The sequence below is a fragment of the Cebidichthys violaceus genome, unplaced genomic scaffold (assembly GCF_023349555.1).
Source record: "Cebidichthys violaceus isolate CVI_PGR_0920_01 unplaced genomic scaffold, fCebVio1.0.p SCAF_12, whole genome shotgun sequence".
NCBI lineage: Eukaryota > Metazoa > Chordata > Actinopteri > Perciformes > Stichaeidae > Cebidichthys > Cebidichthys violaceus.
Genome location: NW_027176285.1, coordinates 13667163 through 13693726, shown reverse-complemented (window position 1 = coordinate 13693726; position 26564 = coordinate 13667163). Strand labels below are relative to the sequence as shown.

General features: G+C 41.2%; 2 protein-coding genes across 5 annotated transcripts in view; one reads left to right on the top strand and one right to left on the bottom strand.

Annotated features, from left to right (window-relative positions):
• Nucleotides 1-244: 244 nt before the first annotated feature.
• On the bottom strand, nucleotides 245-7124 carry LOC137869265 (interleukin-31 receptor subunit alpha). The gene is made up of 16 exons (XM_068706551.1): nucleotides 7043-7124; nucleotides 6692-6748; nucleotides 6363-6419; nucleotides 6146-6269; nucleotides 5883-6034; nucleotides 5642-5787; nucleotides 4428-4566; nucleotides 4164-4252; nucleotides 3866-4073; nucleotides 3602-3787; nucleotides 3194-3325; nucleotides 2327-2488; nucleotides 1464-1607; nucleotides 1286-1367; nucleotides 1119-1200; nucleotides 245-1003 (listed from the first exon to the last, which is right to left on the bottom strand). The coding sequence occupies exons 1-16, from the start codon at nucleotides 7122-7124 to the stop codon at nucleotides 539-541; spliced, it is 2307 nt and encodes a 768-aa protein (XP_068562652.1). The 3' UTR covers nucleotides 245-538.
• A 5147-nt stretch (nucleotides 7125-12271) lies between these two features.
• Nucleotides 12272-26564, top strand: part of mast4 (microtubule associated serine/threonine kinase family member 4) — an 81201-nt gene continuing 66908 nt past the window's right edge. For all 4 annotated transcript variants that reach the window (XM_068706544.1, XM_068706543.1, XM_068706545.1 and 1 more), the window contains exon 1: nucleotides 12272-12830. In XM_068706544.1, the coding sequence (XP_068562645.1) occupies nucleotides 12624-12830 (207 nt within the window). In that variant the 5' untranslated portion in view covers nucleotides 12272-12623. The remainder of the gene's footprint in view (nucleotides 12831-26564) is intronic.

Here is a 26564-nt window from a genome sequence, read left to right as displayed (position 1 = left end):
TGCATTACCCGACTTTTATTACTAAAGTGTATATATTCAATACGTGTGCAATGACGTCAACCCGAGAACCGAACAATTTAGCAGACTTTCAGAGTTGTTGTTTTTCCGACTTGAGGGGCATTCGGGTGAATTTTCCTATTCGGGAACACATTTTTCCGATTATTCCAACACCACTTGAATGCAGCATAATGTCACTAGACATGAGTGTTTTCACTACTGTGATAAGTTCAGATGTGCTGTGAAAAAGGCCTATTGCCCTGATATTAGACATTCATTGGGACAACTGCATTGCAAAGATTATACGTTGATACGCTCATAAAGCGTTTTCAGTCATGTTTCCATCATGAGGTGTTCAGATATAAAAGTAAGATACTGTACATCAGGTAAAGCGCGAGAGAAATGAGCAGAGGTGTTGATGTGCATGGACAGTAGAGAGGCGGGAAGAGAGACTAGCTGTCTAAGGAACTTAACGTCTGTCTTTATGAATACTGAAAACATGTCTGTATGACGGTTCTTATGATCCCGGGTTCTTGGCTCTTCATGGTCTGCAGTCCTGTTCCCAACAGTTTGTGGGAACAGGACTGGTGCTGAATTGTCTTATGTAGTCCAACCCTGATTTTACCACAGTCGAGTCTGTGTCCTCTGGTTTGTTTTCCGTGGCTTGAGTAACCGACGTGTTGGCCGGCATCCCCCGCTGAAACATATCCAATGTTGTGTATTCGCTCGAAAAGGCGAAAGGGGAACTCTGGGTGTCCGTCCGTCGGATGTCCGGGAATGTTCCTTCAGCGCCGTCAGGTGGGACGTCCCCAGCTGCATCCTCGGTGTCTCGTTGGATCCTGTCACGAGTCATTTCTGCCGAGTCTCCCTCGTCCTCTGACGCGTGGAGAAGCGATAACATTGACGGTGATGCGCTAGCGGGGGTCGCATCTTCTTTCTCAACTAGCCGAAGGCTGTTTGTGTCCCATTCTTCCACCCTCAGAGTGTTGATGGACTCTAGTAGATCCTGAGTGAAGTAGAAAAACAGTTCCTTATTAAGTTCATTTAACTCGAGGCTTCGTTTGGCTTCCACGATGTTAAAACTGGTCGTGCATTTATTGAAATCCCAGATAGACACCTACCAGTTCACATGGCTTTTCTATTCTCTGCATTGCATCGCTCTTCCCAGGGTTCGGTATGCTTGGCCACAGAATCACTTTTGCTCTAAGTAGAGTAGATGTGTAGCAGTTAGATTTCTATCCATTAAAATGTGTGACAGCTTGTTTAACATGTAAGACGGTGGCTGTACCTCTTTATTATAGGAGGTCCAAATATCAGCACAGTGGCCACAACTGTAAAGATTGTGATGATGCCATTGAGGTTAGAAATTTCTACAAAAAACAAATAACAATAAGTCAGGATGTGTTCTTTGCAAATTCAAGCATCAGAAATGTAATTGCATGCATAAGTTGATGGATATATATAACCTTGATCACTAGTTTTAAACAGGCTTGCTGTGCTTCGTGCTCCGGCTCCTGCCCGGGTGAAACCTGAGATCTGGACTTCGTGGGCCGTGCCACTTTTGAGATGCCCCAATTCGTAGCTGTTCAGCGTCGGATCCACTGTAAAATCTGCAATCAAAGAGTGACAGTTTACAGCATTTCACCGTTGACGCATCTGCTCTAAAGTTGGACTGAATTTACAGACACTATATGATAATTAACGGTTGGCAAAACGGACGTTAGCCACACTGGCAGCGTGGCTCTCGGGAATGGCAGGCTGGTCCAGGAAAATTATTCTGCAAGGTTTTAATATTGTAATTTTAAAGAAAAGTGCTTTCACATCAGCAAAAAAGCAGGAAGTTGCATTACCGAATGTTGTTTGACTATAAGCAGCGCACTGATTATCGCTCCTGTAACACCACTTGTGTCAAACCCATTACATTTGCTGGCCAACGGCAGAGTTTACACAACTATAACAATAGGATCAGGCCAGACAGCTGTACATGCCAACGCTGATGCAGCTTGGAGAGGGTTATACAGGGATTACACAATGTTTCTGGATCGTTCAAACAAACTCTGTCCCAACCAGAAAGGATGTTTAGGTATAAAGGTGTCTGCATTAGATCACTAAAGCCTAATGCTGTGGCTGTAGCTTTTTTTTTTTTTTTTTTTTTTTTTACTGATAAAGTTTGTACAACTTGTCAGCATTTGAATTTCAGTCTGCCAAAGTTGTTCACAAACCTTTAGACACTGAGGCAGTGGTGAACAAACATAGCAGACAGGACATCCATTGAGAGCGATGCACATAGAGGCTGTGTGTAACTTAGCGTCAGGTGGATGATGCTTACTTCTCTCTGTACTTGACTTTCCGTGGTGGTACTCATTGTAGTAGATCACGTAACCCAGTAGGAAACCTCTGATGTCTTCCTCCGGGATGGGCGACCACTGCAGCACCACTGAATTCAGCGTCACATTGTAGCTGCTGATGTTTGCGGGAGCGCTGACAGGAGCTTTGAGAGCACAATATCAAGAAGTCAGACCGTTTTCTTCTGGATAAGGGAATCAGTATATAATAGATATGATATTTATCCTCGTTATTAGCCATGCTAGGTCAGTCGACCACTTTGATCCGGAGTGAATAATCTCAACAACTGTTTAATGGATTGCTATTTCATTTTGTACAGATATTCATGGTCCCCGGAGGATGAATCCTATTGACTTTGGTAATCTCCTGACTGTTCCTCCAGAGCCATCAGCAGGTCAAAATTTTCCCAGTGAAATATAAAATATAGATTGTTCCCAAGAGGATGAATCCTAAAGATTTTGGTGATCCCTTGGCTTTTCCTGTAACGCCACCAGCAGATTGACATTTGTAATGTCTCCACAACTGTTGGATGGCTTGACATTCAATTTTGTACAGATATTCATGGTCCCCAGAGGTTGAATCCTAACAACTTTAGTGATCTCCTGACTGTTCCTCCAGAACCAAAAGTAGGTCAAAATTTCTCCGACATCTACAAAATAGATTGTTACAAATATTTTGTCGAGACATTCCTGTTCGCAAGAGGATGAACCCTAAAGATTTTGTGGATCCCTTTGCTTTTCTTGTAGCGCCACCCAGCAGATTGACATTTTGTAATGTCAATCTGCTGTTGTCGAATACTTCTTTATTCCTAATCACATTAAATAACAGTGGAAAGGTATATGTGACTTACATCCTTCAATGAAATAGAACTGTGTTCTCCCATAGGTGCTCTCGCTGTTGTTCACACGCTTCATGTTGCAGGTGTCCTTGTCTGGCCGTGTGTGCAGAGCGATGCTGTATCTCTTATAAGGCTCCAACGGCTCTGGGTATTTGAAATGCATTATATCAGGAAACTAAATATATCTCATCAGGTACCAAGATTTTCCATAAATTATGTTTGCATACTCCTCGTATCACCAGCTGAATAACGTTATGAGGAACACGTATCAACACAGAACGTATCTTAAAAAATGTTCACTGACAGTGTTTTTCATTTGTTTACCCTTGTAGTTAAAGCATTTGTTTAAATACTCAAAGCAGCATTAGAAGCATGTAAACAGATCTTCTTGGGGACTAAAACACATGAATATCTACACACCTGCTAAAGAAGATAAGGTCTTATAGTTGTTTTTGTTCCGATAAAAGGACATGTGCGTTGCTTTATGTCCCTTCTTCGTCCACTCTGCAGAATAGCAGACATAGTTTTTGATGAGGTTGTCTTTCCAATAGATGGTAAAAGATGTATTGCTGTGGACTGTCACGTTCAGCATCCCAGCCCCCATACCTGTGAGGACAAGTTCATGATAAATTATGATCTTATTATATCGTAAAACAGTATCAAAGTATACAAGTGAGTACTCACGGGGCATGTCTTCTCTCTGTGGTATCGCCCGGCTTACGGCCGGGGAGGTGCTAGCGTTGTTCACAGCACTGATGTTGAGATGATAAGCTGAATAGGAGAGAATCAGTGTGATCTCGGGCTGAGTGGTGTTTATCCGCTCACGTGGAGCCTCTCCTGACGCTTTCCCAACGGTCACATGGTAGCCATCATGCAGCTCCGTGGCAGAAAACTAACAAGCAGGGTCATTTTAGTGTCATAAAGGTAAGATATATTCCCCGTTGTATTTCTTGTGGAAGTAAAATCTGAGGTGAAAAACTACCTTCCAGGTTAAAGAAAGCAGCCGGCAGCCTTTTCTTCCAATAATGTCGGTTTCTTTGAGGTTGACGATGACCGGCTGTGTGGTCAGTTCTGAAAGAAGACGTTTATTTATTGTGACGCAAGACGCAATAGTTCAACTTGTTTCTCCTGTTCTTGTAACCATACAGTGGAGTAAAAACACTTTGTTTTTGCTGCATATCTAACACAATATATAAAGAAACTTCTTATATTTGTATGTTGTAAAACAAATCTAAAACAATCTGACCTGATGGGACAGTGTAGGCGTCACTCACTGCACACTGAGGGCATTTCTCATTGGTGACGCACTGTATCTGTACAGTGTAGACCAGTGAGGAGTTCAGATTGTCCACTGTACATGTCGTTGCATTTTGGGATTGCACGGTCTGTGAACAGCGAAGAAATGAATTAATGCCAGGTGGAATTATCCAAAACATAAATTGTAGATTTTTTTCTTTTCTTGGAATAGATAGAAAACCATAACCTTTATTCAATCAGCGAATCTCAGTAAGAACAAGATCCTCTTTTGATAAAGAGATATCTCTTTATCAAGAAATTGGTACATAAAACAAAGAAATACATCCTGTTTACAGAAACAGTAACAGGCCCATCTAAGATTAAATTAAAGGGGAACTCCAGTGGTTTGACTCTTAAAGGTCAGTTCACCCGTAATAAGGAGCGCTATTCAGATGTCTTCTGTAGCTTTGAAAGAGAGCTTTGTAAAGTTTGACAACTTTGTTTAGTGCTAATGTTAGCACGCTAACACCCTAAACTAAGACGACGAACGTGATAAACATTGTACCTGTAAAGCCAAACTATGATGTTTTTTTACTAAACCTATCCAAGTGGTTTTCTAGCGTTTTTTATGTGTTGTTTCCACGTTTACCACGTGTTTCAAACCGTTTCAAACGGAGACGGTAATCCCGCAGAAAATACGCTTAATGTATTTGTATTTGTAGGCGACAGGGCTGCTCTTAGAGATGTGTGTCATCAACAACGTTAGAGGTGTATTATGCTTTTTGTTCGGTACTAAAATAATGGTACACTGTGAACAACCACTGCGTGTTTAAATTGACAGGAGGAGAGCTAGCAACGTTAGCAGCAACGTTAGCAGCAACGCTAACGGTCAACGAAAGAAGGTTCCATTCGGTTCCATTATGATGCGTTCAAGCTCTGTTCAGTAAAAGTGAAAATTGGGCGAAGGTAAATTATAACTTTATCATGCTGTGTAGACCAGCTGCTGTAACCAAACAGAACAACAGAGGGATCTATATCTATGGATCATCAACGATCGGCAATTAGTATCGGCGGGAAAAACGTGATCAGGGATCTCTATTTGCTTCCTTTTTTCTTTAGTGCTGATCCGATCTGTGATTCCGATCCGTGATCCGATCCGAACCGTGAGTTTTATGACCCGTTGCACCACTTAACAACATGATTTGTTTTTGATTTGGCACTTACCTTGCTCCATGACAGGCTGCCCAGTGCTTTATAGCTCACAAAGTAATACGCAATGGCCTTTATGTCCTCCTCTGGCCAGCTCACATTCACAACCAGTCTCCCAGAGTGGCGGCTGAAGGACACCTTATATGGAGGACCACATCGCACTGAAATATAATTAAAAAAACAATTATATTCAGTCAGAGATGTGACATCAAGACAAGAGAAACTCACTCATAAAAACACAATTTTATGGACTTACACAAGCTCTTTGGTGAACCTTTAAAAACTGCTTTTGTGCAATTTGTTGACTCGCTGTTTTCCAAAACCTCCACGACCACGTCTTTGTCAAACAATGTGATTTTCTCAGAGAATTCAGTGATGTTGCGGTAAACTCTGCAATATATGCTGCTTCTAGAAAGAGAGATGGTTTGAAAAGATGAGATGTTAATTGTCAAAAATCATTACAAGTGTGTGTGTTTTTTTTTTTACATTTTAATTTAGGCTGGAAAGGAGGAATCTTACGTGCGCTGTTGTTGTGTGATGAGTGTGTAATTATTTTCTGATGTGCGTTTCCCAGGTTTCCACACACACACTTTCACACCACGTGGTTTATGTTTCCCAAAACAATCTAAATCATGAACTCCATCTGAAAGAGGCAGAGTGCAAAAACAGTTCAGAGTTTTTAAAAGATGTCATTTTACAGGTGATGACTCAAATGTTTCTTTGGTTTTTTTTTTACCTGGGTGAATCTCACAGTGCTGATATTTGGAAGAAATGTTCTGTGAACTGCATCTCACTGGAACGCAACATTTGAATATATTGTGAAACTAGATCAGGTGTTACTTTCTCACTGTGTCATTCGTTACAAGAACTCTTTGTCTCTTAGCGGAGAAACACTACTCTAACTATCATACCACTTTTTAGGAAATCTATTTGATGGTGTTTTGTGTAATTATCTTTGTTTTTTTGGGAGAAAAATCAGGGAAACCATTTATTGGAGATCATATGATGAAATCAGTGATATTTGAGCAGCAGTTTGTTGAAATGCCGCGATAAAAAGTGAAATACCTGAAGTTGAAGCTTGAACATGAGAGGAGGGTGTAGTGTAGTAAACAAGAATCAGACCTAGAATTGAACAGAGGAAGGAAGCTTTAGGGAAAATCTGCCTTAAATACGAAATACTCGAGTTGTTTGACTAGTATATCATGTATAATAATGATGTAATCGAGCAGGTTCATAGACCTCGAAACTGAATTTAGTAATTCATATTTTATTTTTTACAAAGAAAACTAAATAGGTCAAACACCTACAAAAAAAAGATGCCAATAATTCACTTTCTTCTCTATAAATAACTCGATATAATCATCCGACATTAGCTAAACATATAGAATGCAAAAGGGAAAATTAAAGACAACTTACCAAAGATGAGAAAACGTGAATGACTTGCATAGGAAGAACATTTTGAGTCTAGAAAATCCAAATGAAATCCACCGCCAATCATTGTTCGCCTGGCACTGACAGACTCACACCCACATGCGGCTGCCACTCAGAGCCCTGATGCACACAGGAGCCGCTCTCAGAGTGAAACAGAAGGAAATATTTTGGGTAGTTATACACTGTAAGGGGCGGGGACGCAGTTTGACACAGTTCAAAGGACTCGATAAACTGACGACAGGTCCCCAAGAGTCTCTTTGTACTTCTTCTTTCCACAAATAGAGCCGCGCAGCAGCATGCGGGGTTGTACCACAACAGCACTCTGAGTGACTGTGCATTCGATCTCTGAATGGATTTCTCTTTTCTCTGAGCAGTTACTGAAAACAAGCTCTCTTAAGTTCACTGTGACTCAAAGCATGAATACAAATGACTTTTTTCAGAACTTCTTCCTGCTCATTTTGCTGTCAAAGAACTAAATGTCGTTTTCATTTGAAAATCACAAATTGCTCCGTGAACATTTCATTTTGAATGTTTCAGAGAACAGACTTGCTCCTATCAGTTCCTATAAGTCAATGGTTTGAGGGAGCCGTAGAACAATTAAAATGTCTTTGTTTTAAAGAGAGCACTGACTTTTCACAAGTTAGTTAGTTAGACAATACTGCATTACATGGACAATTAGTAGCCTCTGTCTTTAATTATTTTATGTTAAAAGAGGAAAAAAAACGAGAACAAATCAAAAAGGCCCAACAACTAATAATAACAATATACATTTTGTACTTAATGTTTCTCTGAATCTTAAGAGAGAATACAAGTTAAAGACACGTTTTAGTGCATATAACAAAAAGGTCTTTAGTGATCATTTGTGTCTGAATTTGGCTCAATTGCCTTAAAAAGATTTCTTTAAAATAACAATTTCCCTAAATTTGTTCAAGTCATACAATTCTGTTGTTTAACAAAAACAGACAAACCAGAAAGAATGCAGATTTCTGTGTAATAACAATCCGTTGTCCTGGAAGTGCAGCACCCACCCTCATGTCAGCACTGTTACCGCCGTCAGCACCGTTAGCTCCTAGCCGCCATGTTGAGAGCCGTGTGGAGGCAATAGATTTACTCTCAATGTTAATTTAACACCTTTAAGCAAGTTAATTTAACTTTTGAATGAAAAAATAAACGTATTTAGAATATTTTAGATATAAATGAGCATTTTATGTATTTCCCAACTGTTTCAGATAACATCTGATATGATCGAAAGCTCCGGAACAGCCACTGAATGGACTTCGTGGTGAGACTCTAATGACCCTCATAAATTAATATATTTTAAGTAACTATTAAAAACCCAGTCAGTCAGATTAGGCGTGATCGCAAGTTCCCTGTTTTACACCAGTTTCAGGTGATGTTCTTAAGTTTAAGAAATGTCTTTCATCATTGTGTTTCGAGGAAATCTACTTTCTACTATTTTACTGTGTGGGTGGTTTTATTTTAAACGTAAAACCAGGAAATGCCGCCCCTCGCTTGGAGAGTTGCAGTAAGGGGAAGATCAAATTTCATCCGCGCTGAGTTAGAGAGGTCTCAGTGAAACGACACGAAATACAGTAACAGCAACAGCGAATGTGTTCGGGTGCATTTATGTGTCCTCAGTTTTAAGTATTCATGTACTTTGTAGCTGCATGTTCCTCCTTCAGGGCTGAACTGTAAACTCACAGGAAGTTCAGTTCTCACCTCACTGACTTCAGGCCCAAAGAACATAATTAACACTGTTCATCGTGATGTTGATCTTAACACTCCACTTTGACACCGTTTCTAGCTTGAACCCTGGATTGCTGTTGTGTTTTGATGCCCATGCCTTTAGCTCGAGGTGTGGCGAAGTTTAAAAAAAGGTCAAACAATCAGACGTGAAGAAGAAGAACAAGAAGATTTTGAGAACAGTTTTGCTGGAGATGTAGTTCAGGGTTTCATGTTTTACATCAAAAGCAGTGATTGAAATAAGAGAAGAACACCTTAAAGATCCTTTGCCACAGGAAATTGATTTCCGTTAAACAAGTTCATGTTTTTCTCATATGTAATTTCCCCACCTCTACTCTTATCATCCCTGAGATCAACAAGCTGCTGGAACTCACTTGTGGGCTACGAGGGTTGAAAGCTTGTGTGGGTTCCTCTCATGGTGTTATGCTTTGATCAGAATCCTTTTGCCTTGGTTTTACCTGCCAGAGAGCACAGGACTTAGTAATCCTTTCTACAGTAAGCAGGTGTTCATCACTTCTTCTGTGTTTGCTGTCACAAATATTGTACACGATTCATGAAATGCATCTGCACAATAAAGCAATGAATCTAGATGTTGTTACGTTTATTATTCGAGTTAGTTCAAAATTAGTTTTTGATGGCAAACAGTCTCCTTTCAGAAGACACCGGGATCAGGACTGTAGTGAAAAGGGTTCAAGGTTAGCAGCCATTTTATTTTGAGCATGTCATTACTAGGATTCTGCACACAAAGAGAGTGTTAAAACTACAACATCAGTAGCTGAGCAGCAACATCCAGATCACATTATGAGTCGACCGGTAACCTCAGCCGACAGCGCCCTCCTGTGGAGAATCTGTGAAGCAACCAGTATATATATATATATATATATATATATATATATATATATATATATATATATATATATATATATATCTTTAAAAAATAAATAAATATAACATGTTGATGTCACTTTCACCAGTGGTGGAAGAAGAACTCAGAATACGTGGAATTAAACAGGATAAGTAAAACAGGTCGTGTCTGAACGTGTGTTTTTCTTAAACAAGTTTTTCTTGAAAACTACTTTGTGAGTAGCTGCAGTAAACCAAAATGTTAGTGTTTGTCTAAAAAACAGATGCTGAGAAACAGAATGAGAATGTGTGTGAGTGAGTTAGTTAGTTAGTTAGTTAGTGTAACTCGAGCAATAAGTGGAGAGAGGTTTTGATGGTATCATGTTTTGCATGGTGTCATGATAACATTTGATTATTAGTACTAGACACAAGGTACAGCTGAGGTCATCAGGTCAACATTTTGACCTGATGATGGCGCTAGATAAAAAATTATCATACTGTTAAGTTTCAGTTTTCATCCTGTTTGTCTTTCTTCTGTTTTTCCTTTGTGTCATTTTGGCTGTGAATAAAAAAAAAAGAAGGTGTTTTGATTTGAAAACGGGACTTTTTGCACCCGAGAGAAGAAGAAGTCCGGGGTGAGAGGAGAACAAGAACGTCCACCGGTGAAGTGGTTCCAGCAGCTTGGACCGGTCGGTGAGCTGGTTTAGATAATAAAGACGACACTCGCTGCTGTATTTAACATTTCAAATGCGTGCTGCTGTCTGCACCTGCTCTCAACTGTCACCACACAGCTGTTGCAGAATGTGATTCAGCAGCTGGATGGCCTCAAATGTATTGCAAAAATATTCTCAGAGATAAAAAATGAATATTCAAGCCTGAATCAAAGAGCAATGCCAGCTGATTTAAGCTGTTCAAAGCCTCTAAAACAACTACTGGTGTTTGGTGGGTTTGAGCATGCTGAGGTTCTGACGGCAGCGTTGAGGCTGACTTTTGAGAATGGCGAACAAACGTGCAAGCTTGCATTTTGCACATGTCCCTTGTGAAAGTCAACACTTTCTCAGCTGTTGACACATCAGATAGTCAACACTAGATAAAAAAACAAAACTGTCTGGCTCAACACCTGAGCAGTCTGTTTGCACTGTGAAGCCCAGTGTAGCGTGACATAATATGGTAGATAAGGATTATGAAGGGAGGAAGCTTGTTGTAGAGACCAGAGGACAGAGTGTGTAGTGGACTGTCAACTGGTCCCAGATAAATGTAGTGCTTTGCGTGTATTGGGTCAATTAAGGCAGTACATGATTTAATTATGTGTGTGTAAAAGCTAGGATTATAAACTGTGCTGTATGCTCTTGAACAAGAGTGTAGATTTGGTTTCAGAGACAGAATGACAAAAAAAATCTGATAAATTTGTAGCCTACATTAAAAAATACAAAATGTATCTAAATGCTGTATTAATTGCTGCACTACTAATGGACTAACCATCTTGATAATCTTTAGTTTTCTTAATAGAGATGCATTGCTCCTGTTAAATAAATCAATAACCTTTGAACAAATGGCGATAACCATTTTTAAATCCCACAATCAAAGTCAAATCAAAAGAAAATTATAAAAGAAAAAGAGATAAATCTTTACATTTTCAGCTTTGTTTGCACCTCTGTAAAGTTCCACTAATACTGACATTTAGCTAGAAAACGGCAAGAGTCCAGACCAGGATCAGGACCGTCATGAAAAGAGGTTCAGGGACAGAATAAAGGCCAACAAATACCACTTTATTTTTGGGAATGTGAAACTTGTAAACATCACATCCTTGTTTCATGAACCTGAATCCTGATTCTAATCATAACATCATGCAACATGACTTCAGGCGGTAGGTGTGGCTCTCTGTCATCCTTTTTTTAATTCCAATATTTGCAATGGGAGAAGATTGTGCAACATTATGTATTACTCCACACATTTTTCTTTCATATTTTTGGGGGATTCAATGTCCCAAAGCATCGCAGCTATAGGTGGCTAATCTGAACTCCTTTGCTTTGTCGTGGAAGTTAGAACTGCACAGACAGGACCCACTAGAATCATTCCTCTGTTTCTCCACGTGTACGACTGTTAAACCAGCATGAGTAAGATCAGAGATGAGAACTGCAAGAGTCCCCGTTCAGAGGAGACCAGGACTGGAATGAAAAAGGGTTCAAGGATAGCACAACAGCAGAAATACCACTCTATTTTGGGTATATGTCAAACTTCAACACTCAATAAATTTGATTTAAAGTGCAGAATCGCCACGCAGCGTGTTCCCAATACACCGAAACTAAAAAAACGAATACATAGAACAAAGCATACAGCAAGCAAATATAATAATATGCATAAAGTCAACACCGAAACCGCGATCTGTCTTTAAATCAAACCAAACAGGTGTGTTGTCTAAACCTAAAAAAACTATTCAAAAAGCTCTGAAGGCAAAACTTCTCCCATGTGTGTGTGTCCACTGCCTCTGTTTGGTTCGTTTGGAAGCTGCGGTGATCTGATTGCCCCCCCCCCCCCCCCCCCCGCACGTTGTGGGCGGGGCTTAATTTAGGGTCTCGCAAGACACACCGCTCGTGTGTTATGAAGGTAGTGACAGCATGGAGTCACGCCGCCCGGGAAGTCGGAGCGCTACAAAATAACAAACAGAGGCAACTTTTTTTTTTAACTGGAGCGGAGAGACCTCTTGCGCAGCGCGTGCATCGATATCAAACAAGGGTCGATACGTATTTTAATATCGATACGTCACTCGGTCCAAAAAAGAAAGAAAAATATAAGTGGTATATCCTTTGAAGGGGGCTCGCGACTCATAGCGAAAATGAACTCACCGGACAGGTGCGTTGACAGGTTAATTAACAGATAGGCTTTGCTGTGACGTCGCATATTTAAATGCGCTTGTTATTGATTGGAAATTGGTAAATAGTAGTTCATATATATATATATATATATTTTTTTTTTTTAAATGGAGCATAAGCATTATTTGTCGTGTGGAAGTGAGTCGTCGTCGTCCGGTTCAAACACACTGTCGGAGGGAGAAGAAATGACGCGCGAGCTGGACGTCAAACTTCCCGGAGACGATGCTCACAACTCGGACTGCGAGAGTGTCAACGAGGCGGAGGGAGACAAGGAGACACCGAGGGACGAGGAGAGTGAAGACGAAGACGAAAAGGTAAACACACACACACACACACACACACACACACACACACACACACACACACTGCTACACAAGTGAGGTGGAAATTCTAATTGCATGGGTTTTGAAGTGTTGAGTAATCCTTTTTTAAACGCCTCCGTGGACGGTAATAAACCTCCATTAATTCAGCTCCTGCTGTCAAAAATATTTGTAAACAAGCACCTGCATCAGCTCAACGTGTGAGCTCGTGCATGGTTTGGGGGGTTTGCACACGTCATGAAGTCAGTGCAGCTCACAGTCCCAGGAATAATTCATGCTGTGAGCTTCTTAAGACTTCATGCACTCTATTAATATTAGTATTATTATGCTCTCGAGTCTCTCAGCTCATATGTATGTGAACTGCTGCTCTGCTTTCAGTGAGACGAGTCAGCTGTAGATGTTTGTCTTCTGGGTGCTGATAATACATGATTCCATAATTCCTTAACTTCACAGCCCCAAGTTGTGCCTCTCATGTTCTACCATTACTGAAGGTGTTGCTGCAAACTTATTGAAAAGTGAATCTGCTTCGCGAAGGAAAGATTTTCCAAAGTTTCCTCTTTTTTTTCTTTTTCCTTATCTAAAACAAAATGGTAGCCAGAAATACTGTGTGTGTGTGTGTGTGTGTGTGTGTGTGTGTGTTGCTAAGAAATAGTGAGAAAATAATATCAGTTTTTTAGAGGCTGCAGTTTGTGGTGCTGTTGGATTGTATTGCACGTTAATGAAAAGGTATTTCTAATATTTTGTCCACCCCATTTATATCAATGAGGATAGACTAAATATAAGACACACCGCTCAGTGTAAGACAGCAGATTCAACAACAGCATCTCTAAAGCTAATCTTTAATGAAATGCCATCAGTAGCACTGATCTTATAAAAGGGGCGTGCTGTTGTTGTGGCGTTCATTCAGGAAGCAGATGTTTTGAAATAAAAGGCTGAGTGAATCTTTGTCTTCCTCATTTTCTCCAACACAAACACATGGACGTGTCTGCAGACTGGTTGGACTGGCTCAGATGAGCATGATGCAGCCCGATGCCTGCAAGGGTGTGTTTGAGAAATGACCTGACCTATAAACAAAACAAAAAAAAAAATCCCATTATCATGCACGACTTCAAGCTGTAGGTGTGGCGGTCTGTCGTCTATTATAGAGTCAAATATATGCAGTGGGAGAATACAGACGATTGTTACAACGTTATGTCTTACTTCACACTTTTCCTCACGTCATTTAGTGGGGGGCTAAAATATCGTAATATCTCTTTTTGTTATGGAAGTTAGAATTACACAGACAGGACTCGCAAAAATATTTGTTTCTCCTCCCTGTTGTTTCTCCTCCACTGTTTCAAACCAGTTTTTGTTTGTGTATCCGCCTCTCCAGCATGCTCCGACATCCCCTGGAACATAACTCACCCTTGGGGTGGTGTCATGTTTGCTAACACAGGCTCTTGACTAATTTGGATTAGCTGAGTAACAGTTTGACAGCATTAGCTCAATAGAGGTAGGATATCACAGACGAAGGGCGCAGACTAACGCCAGTCTCTTATATTAGAACAGTGTATTTCCCCCGTGGTTTGCACTGAAATCAAACCAAAAGTTAAACACACGTCAAAAGCCAGAGCAGCTTCTATCGGATGAACCTTGTCCCCCTTTTCTCCTCGCTGAGTCCTTTTTCAAATGTCAGTTTGAAGTCCATTTAAAACCACTGACCTCTCTGTACTTGGCCCACAGAAGACGAAATGTAATTTGACCCGTTTTACTGCACTAAATCATCGCGTCACTGGCCAGAACACCGCAAAGTAGGTAAGCTGACCTTCTGGTGCAGAGCGGCCTTGAAGTGGTATTACTACAGGGATAATCAGGGAAACCCCACCTCTCCCCCGTGTCTTTTTTCTGCTGTGGAGTCAAAGAAGGAAAGTCTTCTGAGAACTGCATGACGTCTCCTTTCCAGACTTAGCCTCGGCCAGTGTTTCAACGAGTGAGACGCGTCCTGCGGTGGTGCTTCATGGAGGTTTTTTTGTGTTTATTTGGTGCTTATCTTCACAAAATCTCTCTGTGTGTGTGTGTGTGTGTGTGTGTGTGTGTGTGTGTGTGTGTGTGCGTGTGCGTGTGTGTGTGTGTGCGCGCTGCATGTTTGTCCATCCAAGACATGTGAATCAGTCCAGCGTGGTGGGCTGTGAGGGAGAACATTATCTACAGTCGAGATGAGATTATCCCACTCATTGTCCTTTTCTACATGCACAAGATAAGATAGCAGCAATAGATTGAAACGGGAAGCATAGTGCTTTGCAAGTTAGAGATTACTGTGCATTATGACATTTTATTCCAGCAAACATTCATTGGTTCCAGCTTCTCAATTGTGATTATTTATTTTTGTAGCTTTTCTCTGTTTTGTATCGTTGTGAATTTAATATCGTTGGACTGTTTGTCGGACAAAACAAGCAATTTGAAGACTTGTGGAAAATTGTGGCAGATATTTCCATTGTTTTCTGACATTTTCTAGTCCGGCTACACCTTTTTACGATCATTTCAAATCTGCTGATTCACGCCCCCAGTCAACCTTCTTGAACACCGGCGTGTCTGCGCCGTGAGCGTCCTTCAAGTTGCCGGGATCCACCGTCTCTCAGGAGCTGAAGTGGAATTCCAACATGGACACCAAAAGCCCCAGCAGAGGATTTACTTCCTTCAACCAGCTCAAGGAAATTCAACCTGCCTCAAGAGCTGCTGATCCAGTTCTACTCTGCAATTATCCAGTCTGCTCTCTGAACATCCATCACTGTGTGGTTTGGATTCCCCCCGCCGCGCTGCACAACGCTGTGGGCCAAAACAACAAGGAACAAGAACAGTTACATTTCTATATTATAATTATATTCATTATAATTTCTGAGCACATTGAGAGCAGCACACTATTTGTTCACACTCACTTGGCCATTAAAGCTGATTGCTGATTATTTTCTCATTTAAGCGACGAAGAGTTTGGAGTAGAAAATGTTCAAAAAAGGCCTAGATGACATCTTGTTTTGTCCCTCCAGAGCCCAAAGATATTAATTTTATAATCACGGGAAACTACAGCAAGGAAACATTTACATTTGGAGTCACTGGAACCTCAAATTAAACCATTAAAAATGGTTAAAAACAGTTAATTGATTATCATTTGACTAATCTATGAATCCACAAATCATTGCTGCTTTAATTTATAGACGCAACTTCAAAAATCACTTGTTTTCTCAGACTTTCTCTAAACCCAAAATATATTTAATTTACTGTAACACGTGACAAAAACAATCCTCATTTCTGAAACGCTGGAACCAGAGATTTGGCAGCTCTAGTCAATTTGAATTGTACCATAGGGATTTAATCTAAGTAATTAAATAGGATTTATGGTATAAAAGCACTGTTTTGATCCTCATGTGAGGCACATGTCTGAACATGACTCGAGGCTTTATTTTCTGCTTTAGTTGCACAAAGGAGTGTTACAAATCATTGTAGATTTGAGATAATACTGGAGCCTGACCCGCTGATTCTGGCTCGCTGCTTGCCAAGGTACACAATCTGTCAGTGTGTTAATCATTGTATTCCTTGTCTATATATGTCCTGCTGCTTTTATACCCCCCCATAATCATAAATCCTCTGTTCCCATACTTTATCATCTCTACCTCTCATGTTGTGATAGCGGAGTATGGGAACTGCCACTCGTGTTATGCTTAATCACACCGTTTCCTATTTGGTTTTCTTACATTTATTTTTGCTGCTGGAACAACAAATCCACGAATTCCCACATAAGATCCGATTTTGTTAAGCCTTAAATGTTACACCTTCAGCAAAAAAAACAAAAAACATCATCCCCACCATGGTATAATGAGTAATAATAACTCAAAGTGGGCAGGTCCTTTTGCCATAGATCAGAGAACATCTGGCAACAACAGTGATTATTCCTATTCTTTCCCACATGCCAGCTTTACTCGTTCAGTCCTGCAGATGTTTGTGTAGCACAGCAGTCGCTCGACAATCAGGTGGATTATCTTCAGCACACAGAGTGAGCACCAACATAAACGGGATGACTTCCTCAGTGGTGGGGTGAGATGGAAAGTGCATTGCGTCATGCACAGCCCATGCCACCCAAGAACCCAGTCAAAGTTTCTTTAAAGGCGGTGATCTTTAAGCGGACTTACTCGATATTATCACAATAACAATGTAAGTAATAAGTTGCATCGTGTGAAGTTTAGGATCCAGAGTATTTGGGGCATGACTCATATTAGGGGCTAAAATTCAGGATATCTTGGCCTCTGCTCCTTTTTTTTAAAATTTGACCTTTTCTTTTTTAAATTCGGTTCTTACACTTGCCCCCAACTATAACAAAGTGCAACGCTGATCGCTTTAGGATCAGACCTGATTCATGCCGTCCCAAAGTGCCTCACTGGACACTTTTAGGGGCAAACTGATCCAGGCTGTGTTTGCTCATCTTGAGCAATAGTTTGTCCAGTCATACTTCACACACGTGCTGTCTGGAGCTACGCCAGACTCAGAAAGCAGTTCATTCATTTTATTGATATACTGATGGAGCATCTTTCCTGTTCTCAGCTGTAGTGGGCTGGATACCACGTAAAGGTGCATTATACAGGATCATCAGTCTGTGTAAAGCTACAGAGGAGTCTACCTGAGCAGAGAATGAAGGGGCTTTCCCTCTCTGTGTGTGTTTTGTAATCTGAGCTTCTTGTGCATGTGAGCGTGCCCCGGTGGCTAGCTCATGGCCGCTGCTATGCACAGTACCTAGCGCTGTTAGCTCTGTTAGCGCTGTTGTTCTTAGCGCTGTTAGCTTCTTTGACACACAAGTCTCTGGAGGTTGTTCTTTCAGCATTACCAATGGCTGACTTTGTCAAGAAATGCACATTCATCAGTTTAAAACTTGTGTTGATGACGCTTAGAAAGCTGGGACTTTTTTTTTTTGAGCGATCAAAAGTATTTTGAGGACAAGAATAGACAAGTAAAATGTTAAAACCTGAGGCGTGTTGCTGGGTTGGGCGTTAATGTGTTTGGTGTAAGGAAATAATGTCTGAACTGGCAAACAATGACGTCAATGCTCATTCTATCTTTCATTGATGTCGGATAAAGGGAATAACCAGCGGGACTTTGGTTATTGGACTAAGAAATAAATGATTTAACTGGAGATTTTTTCACAAAAATTAAAGGATAAAATTTTCGGTGGGTATTCTTAATTTTAAACGATCAAGTCAAGCTGTTGGTTGTCTCTATTTCCTTTCTGCATCCTCTTTCTCAATCTGACGTGATCCTCTGGTTTGTTCCACGAGGACCTGGTAGAGTCATACATTGCACCAGTGCCCTTTGTGCATCAATATTTGCTTCTGTTTGACAATATTTAACTGTGCCCTGAAGTGAGCGGCCATTTGTGTAGTCAGGCTGTCAGTCAGGGTTATTAGAGGGACATCCAGTGTCAGTGCATGCTTTGTGGCAAAGAGGATTAACACAATCTGATTAAGACTCTTTTTAACTCCCATTGTGGACTTGTGGTCTTTCCAGGATCCGCCTCTGATTCTTGACTCTTCTTCCATGACCTTTCGTATGCCTGAACGTCTGGGTTTAAGCTACAGTTGTGGATGTCTGAGCATTCGAAGTGATACTGGAGCTTAAGTTTGTTGATATCCAAACAAAATGTCTCTGGGTTGGAATTCACCTTCGTGTCAGTGGACATCATCGGAGGGAAGCCAGGTGAGCGACTCCAGCAGGTTGACTGGATTAGAGCGCAGGGTGAACGTAAAGCTCCTGTGATGCATCGTTTCTTAGCGTGTGTGAACATGATTTTGAACTGTTGTGAATGAACACACTTTCATGCACTGTAGGTATATTTTTTTGATCTATTTAAATTTAGTTGTGCTGTGAAAAGTCTAAGTTTATAAATATATTATATATTAAAAAGTGGTTTGAACCTAATCAGTATCGTATATAATCATTTATATACGATACTAAATGGTTCATAACGCATTATATTGTAGTTGTACGCAAAGTGTTTGTCAACTATTACGCCGCCTTTGGTTACTCATAAGTGAAGGCTGCTCTATCAATATAGTAAATATAATAATATGAGGTACTTCTTCATAGGAGAAGTTCTAATTGTCGACGAATACTTTCCAAATATCAGAACTTAAAATGTCCTTATACCTGCTTAAGGGTACATTATAGTGTGTAAAAGTATTCTTTTATGTAGTGCTTAAGAACACTGTGCGGTTAGCTCTGCGGAGGACAGTTAGCTCTGGGCTGTAGTTAAAATACAGCTGGGGTAAGGAAGTAGGAAGAAGGTCATGAAGCAAATCAGACTCTAATATCTCTACGAGTTTTACATTCCACTGACCTCCAGTCACACACTGTTACCACTGCTGTGGACACATTTTATATCAGTAAACGAGATTATGAAGTCAAACAAACATCATTCATTCTTTCCTGACTTCTTTTAAACGTGTTGAAGGATTAAAAATGATTCCTGGCTGAATCTGGAGACGTTTCTCTTTTTACACGAGTCGGGCTCAGATAGGATTCCTGTAAAAACAACAGCATGTCCAATGAGACACAAAAACAACCCTTCTTGTTCCCAGACGCACATCATGTTCGGTACGCCACATTTCATGGAATGCATACAATAAGCCTCTTAAGGCCTGGAAAAAAAAAAAAGCATGACTTCCTTGGTGGACGACATAACGCATGGTTTGATTCTTTACATGCGGAAGATAAGAAACCGTCATAGTCGTATGAAATTGGAGAAGGAAAGCGTCACTGTATTTTTCCAACTTTAGATCACGTCAACACAGGAAACCCAATTCCCCTGTGAGAGCACACAAAGTGCAAACACTGAGACCCCAAGGTTTTCTTTAGCTAACGAAGGGACAGCGTCCACGTAAGGCGAAAAATGAAGTGTCCATCGGGTGACGGAGACGTGGAAGACCCTCGTACAGTTATTTGGATTGTAGCCGTGAGACTTTTAAAGTGTGCTGTTTTCCCCCCATGAGTAAACACTTGAGATCCTCGGAGCAGAAGGCAAAGGAAGAGGGGAATTCAGGGAGAGTTGAAGTAGACAGATGTTGGGTGACGAGGTCGGCCAGAACATAGTTTGCTCTGCTGCAGTTGACCCTGAGAAAAAGACTGACGAGCATGTTCCCCATCTCAGGAGTTTATCAACGGTTCACAAAGATGGAAGCACTGCATGAAATGACCATCGCATTGTAGACACATGGTCGCACCACGTGTTTGTTTTGTAGGTTACTAAAAATGAAATGAGAAAAAAAAAAATCTTAATTTACAGAAACGGCAACAACAATCCTCTAACGCGTTCCTTCATTAAACTGACATTCGCTAAACCCCTCCCCCCAAACAGTGCCGGTCCAATCGTAGCCTCTCTCTGAGCAGTTTAACTTGTTGAACCGTCAACATTAAGCGTAGTTTATACTCGCCGTAGTGAAGCTGGCGAGCCCAAAAAAAAAAAGATGGAGGTTGGTTTATGGCTTTTTTTTTTTTGCCGGTTACACCTACAGTCTATGGGTCACACCTACAGTCTATGGGTCACGCCTACAGTCTATGGGTCACGCCTACAGTCTATGGGTCACACTTACAGTCTATGGGTCACACCTACAGTCTATGGGTCACGCCTACAGTCTATGGGTCACACTTACAGTCTATGGGTCACGCCTACAGTCTATGGGTCACGCCTACAGTCTATGGGTCACACCTACAGTCTATGGGTCACACCTACAGTCTATGGGTCACACTTACAGTCTATGGGTCACACCTACAGTCTATGTGTCACACTTACAGTCTATGGGTCACGCCTACAGTCTATGGGTCACGCCTACAGTCTATGGGTCACGCCTACAGTCTATGGGTCACACCTACAGTCTATGGGTCACACTTACAGTCTATGAGTCACACTTACAGTCTATGGGTTACACTTACAGTCTATGGGTCACACTTACAGTCTATGGGTCACACCTACAGTCTATGGGTTACACTTACAGTCTATGGGTCACACTTACAGTCTATGGGTCACACCTACAGTCTATGGGTCACACTTACAGTCTATGGGTCACACCTACAGTCTATGGGTCACACCTACAGTCTATGGGTCACACCTACAGTCTATGGGTCACACTTCCAGTCTATGGGTCACACCTACAGTCTATGGGTCACACCTACAGTCTATGGGTCACGCTCGTCGTCTTTTTGATTCTTCACAGCTCATCTTGTTTGCACGCTCTCTGGCGTTTCGGAGAATAGCGCCACTAACATTGAGCTTAAACGCCTCTGTGCAGCTCGTAGCTCGCATGCCATCTGCGGAGGCTCTCGCTGTGGTGCCAAGCAGGAGTATAAACACAGCGTCTGGCTCTTTAGTCTCATGCAAACTTGTTATAGTTTGCTCCTCCAACTCCTCTCACAGTCAGTAATGTGGAAAATTGCTTTAAAACTTAATAGAATGAGGGAAAAACTGGTTTTGATTCTATTCATCGCTCCACACTTGTGTGTTTTATGTAGTGCATTTGTTGTTCTGTGGTTGTTTTTTTTGTCTACTTGCCCTATCTGACAACGGGCTCCCTGCAAGAATATAACGATAATGAATAAAAAAAAAACCAGTTGGTTGGAGATTATGTAACGAGCTCCACTCTGCTGTCGATGGTGTACTGCTGAAGGCAACAACATGGACATCTACAGATTTTGGTTTTAAAGTGTAGAGTCTCTAAACTGTTAAACTGAGAAAATGGATATTTATCGATGGAAACCGATCATAGAGGGGGAATCCTCGACGGTCGTCTTTATGTTTTTTCCCGGTACAGACGCTCAGTTAGATGTTATGTTTGCATGCGTGGAAAGTGAGACTATTGCATATTCATGTTATTCTCAGTTGTTGATGAGACAAGGCTGTGATGGAGAAACAATGGCAGGGCGAGCGAGGACTGGAAAGAGTGTGAAGGCTCTTGATGTATGGGGTCTGTCTTCCTGTTGTATTGTAAGCGTGTCCTCGTTGTGTCTTAGCAACCAAAAGACGGACACTAATAACACTTTGTTCCCGTCTGTAAAAGGTTCCTTTCATCCATCCCAGTGAGATGATAAACAACACTTCCCCTCCTTCAAAGGGAATTAATACCCCGGAGTGTCAATGCGTTTGCTAATTCTCCCTTTGTGCAACTGCTTTAGATGTATTTATTTAATGAGGAAATCATGACTTGACTCTCTTCACCGTTGTAACGCAGAACCATGCAAACTGGGGAAGTATACAATACTATGTAATAGTGGGGAAAACGTATTCCCTGGACTGTTGGAGTATTTCTTACTTGACTTTGAGGACGGCGTCCCCGTGTGCAGAGCCTTGGCTTTAGCAGCTCTTTCATCCTTGACTCTGCCTTTGTAGGATCTACAGCTCCTCCTGCTGTTCTGTTCCTTTTGGATTGTGGGTTTGTTTAGGTAGCTGTGTATTGTTTGTGTTTGCTATAGAAAAAAGTGTCTTTGGCTGCCTCAAATGTATGTAGTCTTGGCTGGAAAACATCAACAGCTGGAGTAAAACTTGTACTGAGTGTTTGCTCTCAGCCTTATCCACGGTACACTGGGACGGTTCCCTGCATGCGTTACATTTTATTTCTTTGTTTTCTCATTTCTCTTGCACATTGTCTGACTTGATTTCCTTTTTTGTTCTGGTTCTGGCTCTTTCATTTTCCATATTTCCACTGGTTCTTTTAATGACAGTTTTTGAATGCTAGCAGCTAAATAGCCAGATAGTTTTCTCAGGAGTTAGAGACCAAAAACAGAGCTTACAGATAGTTATTGTTGGACTTAGATTCACCGCTTGGTCAGAAACGCTAATGCTAATGTTGTTCTCTAACTGCTGGATGATAAAATAGGTAACTGTTTACTACTGAGTTCAACAGGGATGATATGTTAGTTTTGTGTTCCTAACTTGTTTCCGCTGCCTCCAAGTGCCCAAAGACTTCAGTACCTGCAGGTTTGATGTATTCGTTATCGGTATGAAATGCATTATTTTCATGCACTTTTGAGTCATAGGAAGTGTTTCATGCTCAGCGGATATTGTGGTCGACACGGTGCCGTAAACCACAGGGGCATCAGGATGCACTCAAAGTATCAGGATTGTTTTGTGAATATTAACAGCAAATAAACCAAAACACAACAATACAGAATATATTATATCTGTGTGTCACACATCCTTTATACAGGTTCAGGTTGCCTCATCTTTCAACCGACTTTGTGTGTTGTGCAGTCCGCCTTCTTTGTTTCTCTTGTGCTTTGACAACAGAGGGTTGTTGGTACTGTCCACTGTGTGTGTGTGTGTGTGTGTGTGTGTGTGTGTGTGTGTGTGTGTGTGTGTGTGTGTGTGTGTGTGTGTGTGTGTGTGTGTGTGTGTGTGTGTGTGTGTGTGTGTGTGTGTGTGTGTGTGTGTGTGTGTGTGTGTGTGTGTGTGTGTGTGTGTGGAGGCGGAGGGCAGCTCAGGTTTGATCTTGCTCTCAGGAGCCGTGCGTGGCTCTCTGCTGCATGAGGGAGGACCGGTAGGTGAAAGGGCACTGGCAGCTGCCAAAACTGCAGCGTGTGTGTGTCTGTGTGTGTGTCTGTGCGTGTGCGTGTGCGCTACCCACCTTGCACACAGAGAGCTAACTGTTACTGGCTTTGTTGCAGCGCTTTCCATGTGATCAAGTTGGCATTTGAAGAACTGACGCCCACTTTTAAAATCAATGCCGATGTTTTGGACCTAATAACAGAGCTAACTTATAAATTGCTTAAATTCAGATGTGCGTTCAACAGGAAATGTGTCTTTACTGATTACCCAGATGATTGTATCATAATTGGCTGATAATGATTGCCAAGCTCAGCAGACCAAAACAAATCGGATAAACTGTGGCCGGCTTTGGCAGCCCTCCGCAGTTTTTCTGTTTTTGTGCACCAACCGAGTCAAGAGGATGAAGGCAAAAGGTTGCACAGATATCAAGGCTCATGCAGTTTGTTTGTTGTGTGTGTGTGTTGGGTTTAAATCTGTCTGTATGCTGCCTCACTCGTTATTCTAAGTAAGCATAGTATTCACCTCATGGTCCTCCATTTCCTGCATCACATACTGCCTCTCAAGTAGCTATGTTTTGTCTTTTTTAAAAAAAAAAATATTGATTGTTTTTATATTCCATGTTTGCAAATGTCACGCCTCTAAACCTTTAACCTCTTAACCCAGCGCTTAAATGCAACTTCTGATTATCTTACTTCCTTTTATGAGTTGAAAGTCAACTTGTAGTGAGATCTAAAAATAATGTGATCTGCCTGTAAAACGGCTAAAGCAAAACAAAACAGAAATGTTACATTTCTTCTCTTGTCTTCTGTCTAATTCGTCTTCCTTGAGAGGAAAGAGGAGGATTTAAAAACAGCAGAAGCTGGAGGATATTGAGAAATACTGTAACGTCTATAGAATGCGTCCAACTTCCTTTGTGACACATGGTGACTTAGCAGCGCTCCATCAGATAATAATACATGCTCCATGTATCGCGTGTATCACTCTGGTCCATGGTGGTCAGGAGTGAGGGTCTGACCCGGCTGATGATGCAGAGTTTACCTCCGATTTGTTTAACAGCTTAACTCTAAGCTGCTTATGGAGGCAATGCTTGGTTATTATCTGTGTGCTTTTTAAATGACACAACAGTCGGTCCGTTCCTTCTTTCGTTGTGATTCATCTGAATGTCTCTGCCTTTTCAGCACCTGTGCGTTCACACTTTGTTTAGTTGCCATGTGAATGGTTATCAAATGGAGACTTACTCATTTCTAGATTAACATGGGTTTCACCACACAAAGTAGTTCCTACGTGACTGAGCAGTAAAAGAAGTAGTGAGATGTGGGTGACGGTCATTTGATCGCATAAGTCTTTAAAGTAACACTATTTACCTCCAGCTACAACATGTTACATTAACAGTGTGAAGTGAGTAGTTGATTAATCGACAGAAAATTAATCTGCACCAATAATTGATAATTGATTCATTATTTAAGGGACAAATTCGGGTTCCAGCTTCTCAGAAAGTAAATGTTCTACGATGTTAAACCACATTTCTTTCTTCTTCAGACAAAACAAGACATTTGAAAATCTCAACTTGGGCTTTGAAAAATGGTGATGGCCATTTTTGAATCAATAATGCATATATTCGTTAGCCGCAGCCCTATTATTAGCATAATAATCACTCAGCTGTAATCCAGTTATTCCCTCTAATAATGAACTGCATGCATACTACTAACTCTTTGATGGTGGGTGTGTCTTTACTGAGCCTAACTTTACTAACTACAGTGTTCAAGAATTGTGGTTGGACAATGCAACAATTTTAGTAGAATAGAGTTTTAATAAACATCTTGCAAAGAAGGTTGTGCTGTCGGTACTTCAGAAGTTAGGCAGCGAGATCTCCGTGGAAAAATAGCAGCGTTGCAAACGGACCCAGCTGAGAGGTACTGCATGGTCCACCTTCGTCACGTGTGTGTGTGTGTGTGTGTGTGTGTGTGTGTGTGTGTGTGTGTGTGTGTGGGCATTAAAGGACACACAGAGGTTCTGTAGACGCATGCACAGATATATCGCACACAGTACGTTTCAGAGGAACAATGGACAGCACTGTTGAGCTCTGACATGTCAGGGTCATGAGATCCTGATGTTACAGTGTCTATTTGTGCTGAAGGCGGAGCCGCGAAATATCAAGCGCCTCATGATTTTAGAAGTGATGACTGACGATCAACTTTATTGCACAGCATTCTGCGTTTTTGCTAGTTTGATTTCCTCAAAACGTATTTGGAGAAGCTTTTGATTTCAGTCTGTTACGGGGTCACGCTTGCTCACGGAGAGGTTGAGCCACCCCCGCCAAGAGTCTGTCTCAGTTGTCCTCGATTGTCCCGGGATCATGAATCCTCCCTGAGAGGAGCAGAGAGAGTTTCCTTCCACAGAAGCCTCTGAGCCGCGTATATCTTTGTGTTCTCAGGGAGGGCCTCTTCCTCACCACCGGGCATTGTTAGGTGGTCCGAGCTTCTTGTAAAGTCATTATCTTCTGAGAATACAATATGGTGCAACCCGTTTAATGTATTTATAGCCGTCCGTATTCCTCGATGTAGACAAGTTAGCTTCCTCACTAGCAGAGTAGAGACGCATGTTTTACTGCTTCTCTCTTTCTCTTTATATTGTTGTCATAATATTCCAAGTATTATCTATTGCTCAGACCAGGGGTGGCCAAACTTTTTTTGGGCCACATGCAGAAAAATGTAACGCAATAAATGCTTAGTTTTCAACAAGTTGATCAGTGTTCACCATAGAGAATTAATTTTCTATGAAAATAACTAAACAGTTAAATGTTTGACATTATAATTGTTAATTGATGTGCCTATAAATTAGATATTGGTTTCTGTGCCAAGAGGTTAAGTCTGATAATTAACAGATAATGCAGTGTACATACAGCACAATTCAAGAGAAATGTACTCAAGCCATTTTCTAGGTTATTTAAAAAAATCCACTGTGGGCCATTTAGAAGCGGGCCACAGTTGGCCCTCCGACCGTAGTTTGGCCACCTCAGGGTTAGGGGTGTGGGGATGTTTTGCTGCCTTTTCATCTTTACGAGTGAACAACGAGAACAGTTAATTAAATTCACGTTGCCGCTCAAAGGCTACAGCCAGCTGCGGCAACTTTTAAGGTGGAATGTTTGTTCTTGCATGTCTCTCAGTGAATTG

What these genes read in the sequence shown, in the direction of transcription:
- LOC137869265 (XM_068706551.1), bottom strand. Translation starts at nt 7,124, where the DNA reads ATGATTGGCGGTGGATTTCATTTGGATTTTCTAGACTCAAAATGTTCT. An exon ending in AGGTTCACCAAAGAGCTTGT is followed by an intron (nt 5,788 to 5,882) that starts GTAAGTCCATAA and finishes ATTATATTTCAG; the next exon opens with TGCGATGTGGTCCTCCATAT. An exon ending in TAGAAAAGCCATGTGAACTG is followed by an intron (nt 1,004 to 1,118) that starts GTAGGTGTCTAT and finishes TACTTCACTCAG; the next exon opens with GATCTACTAGAGTCCATCAA.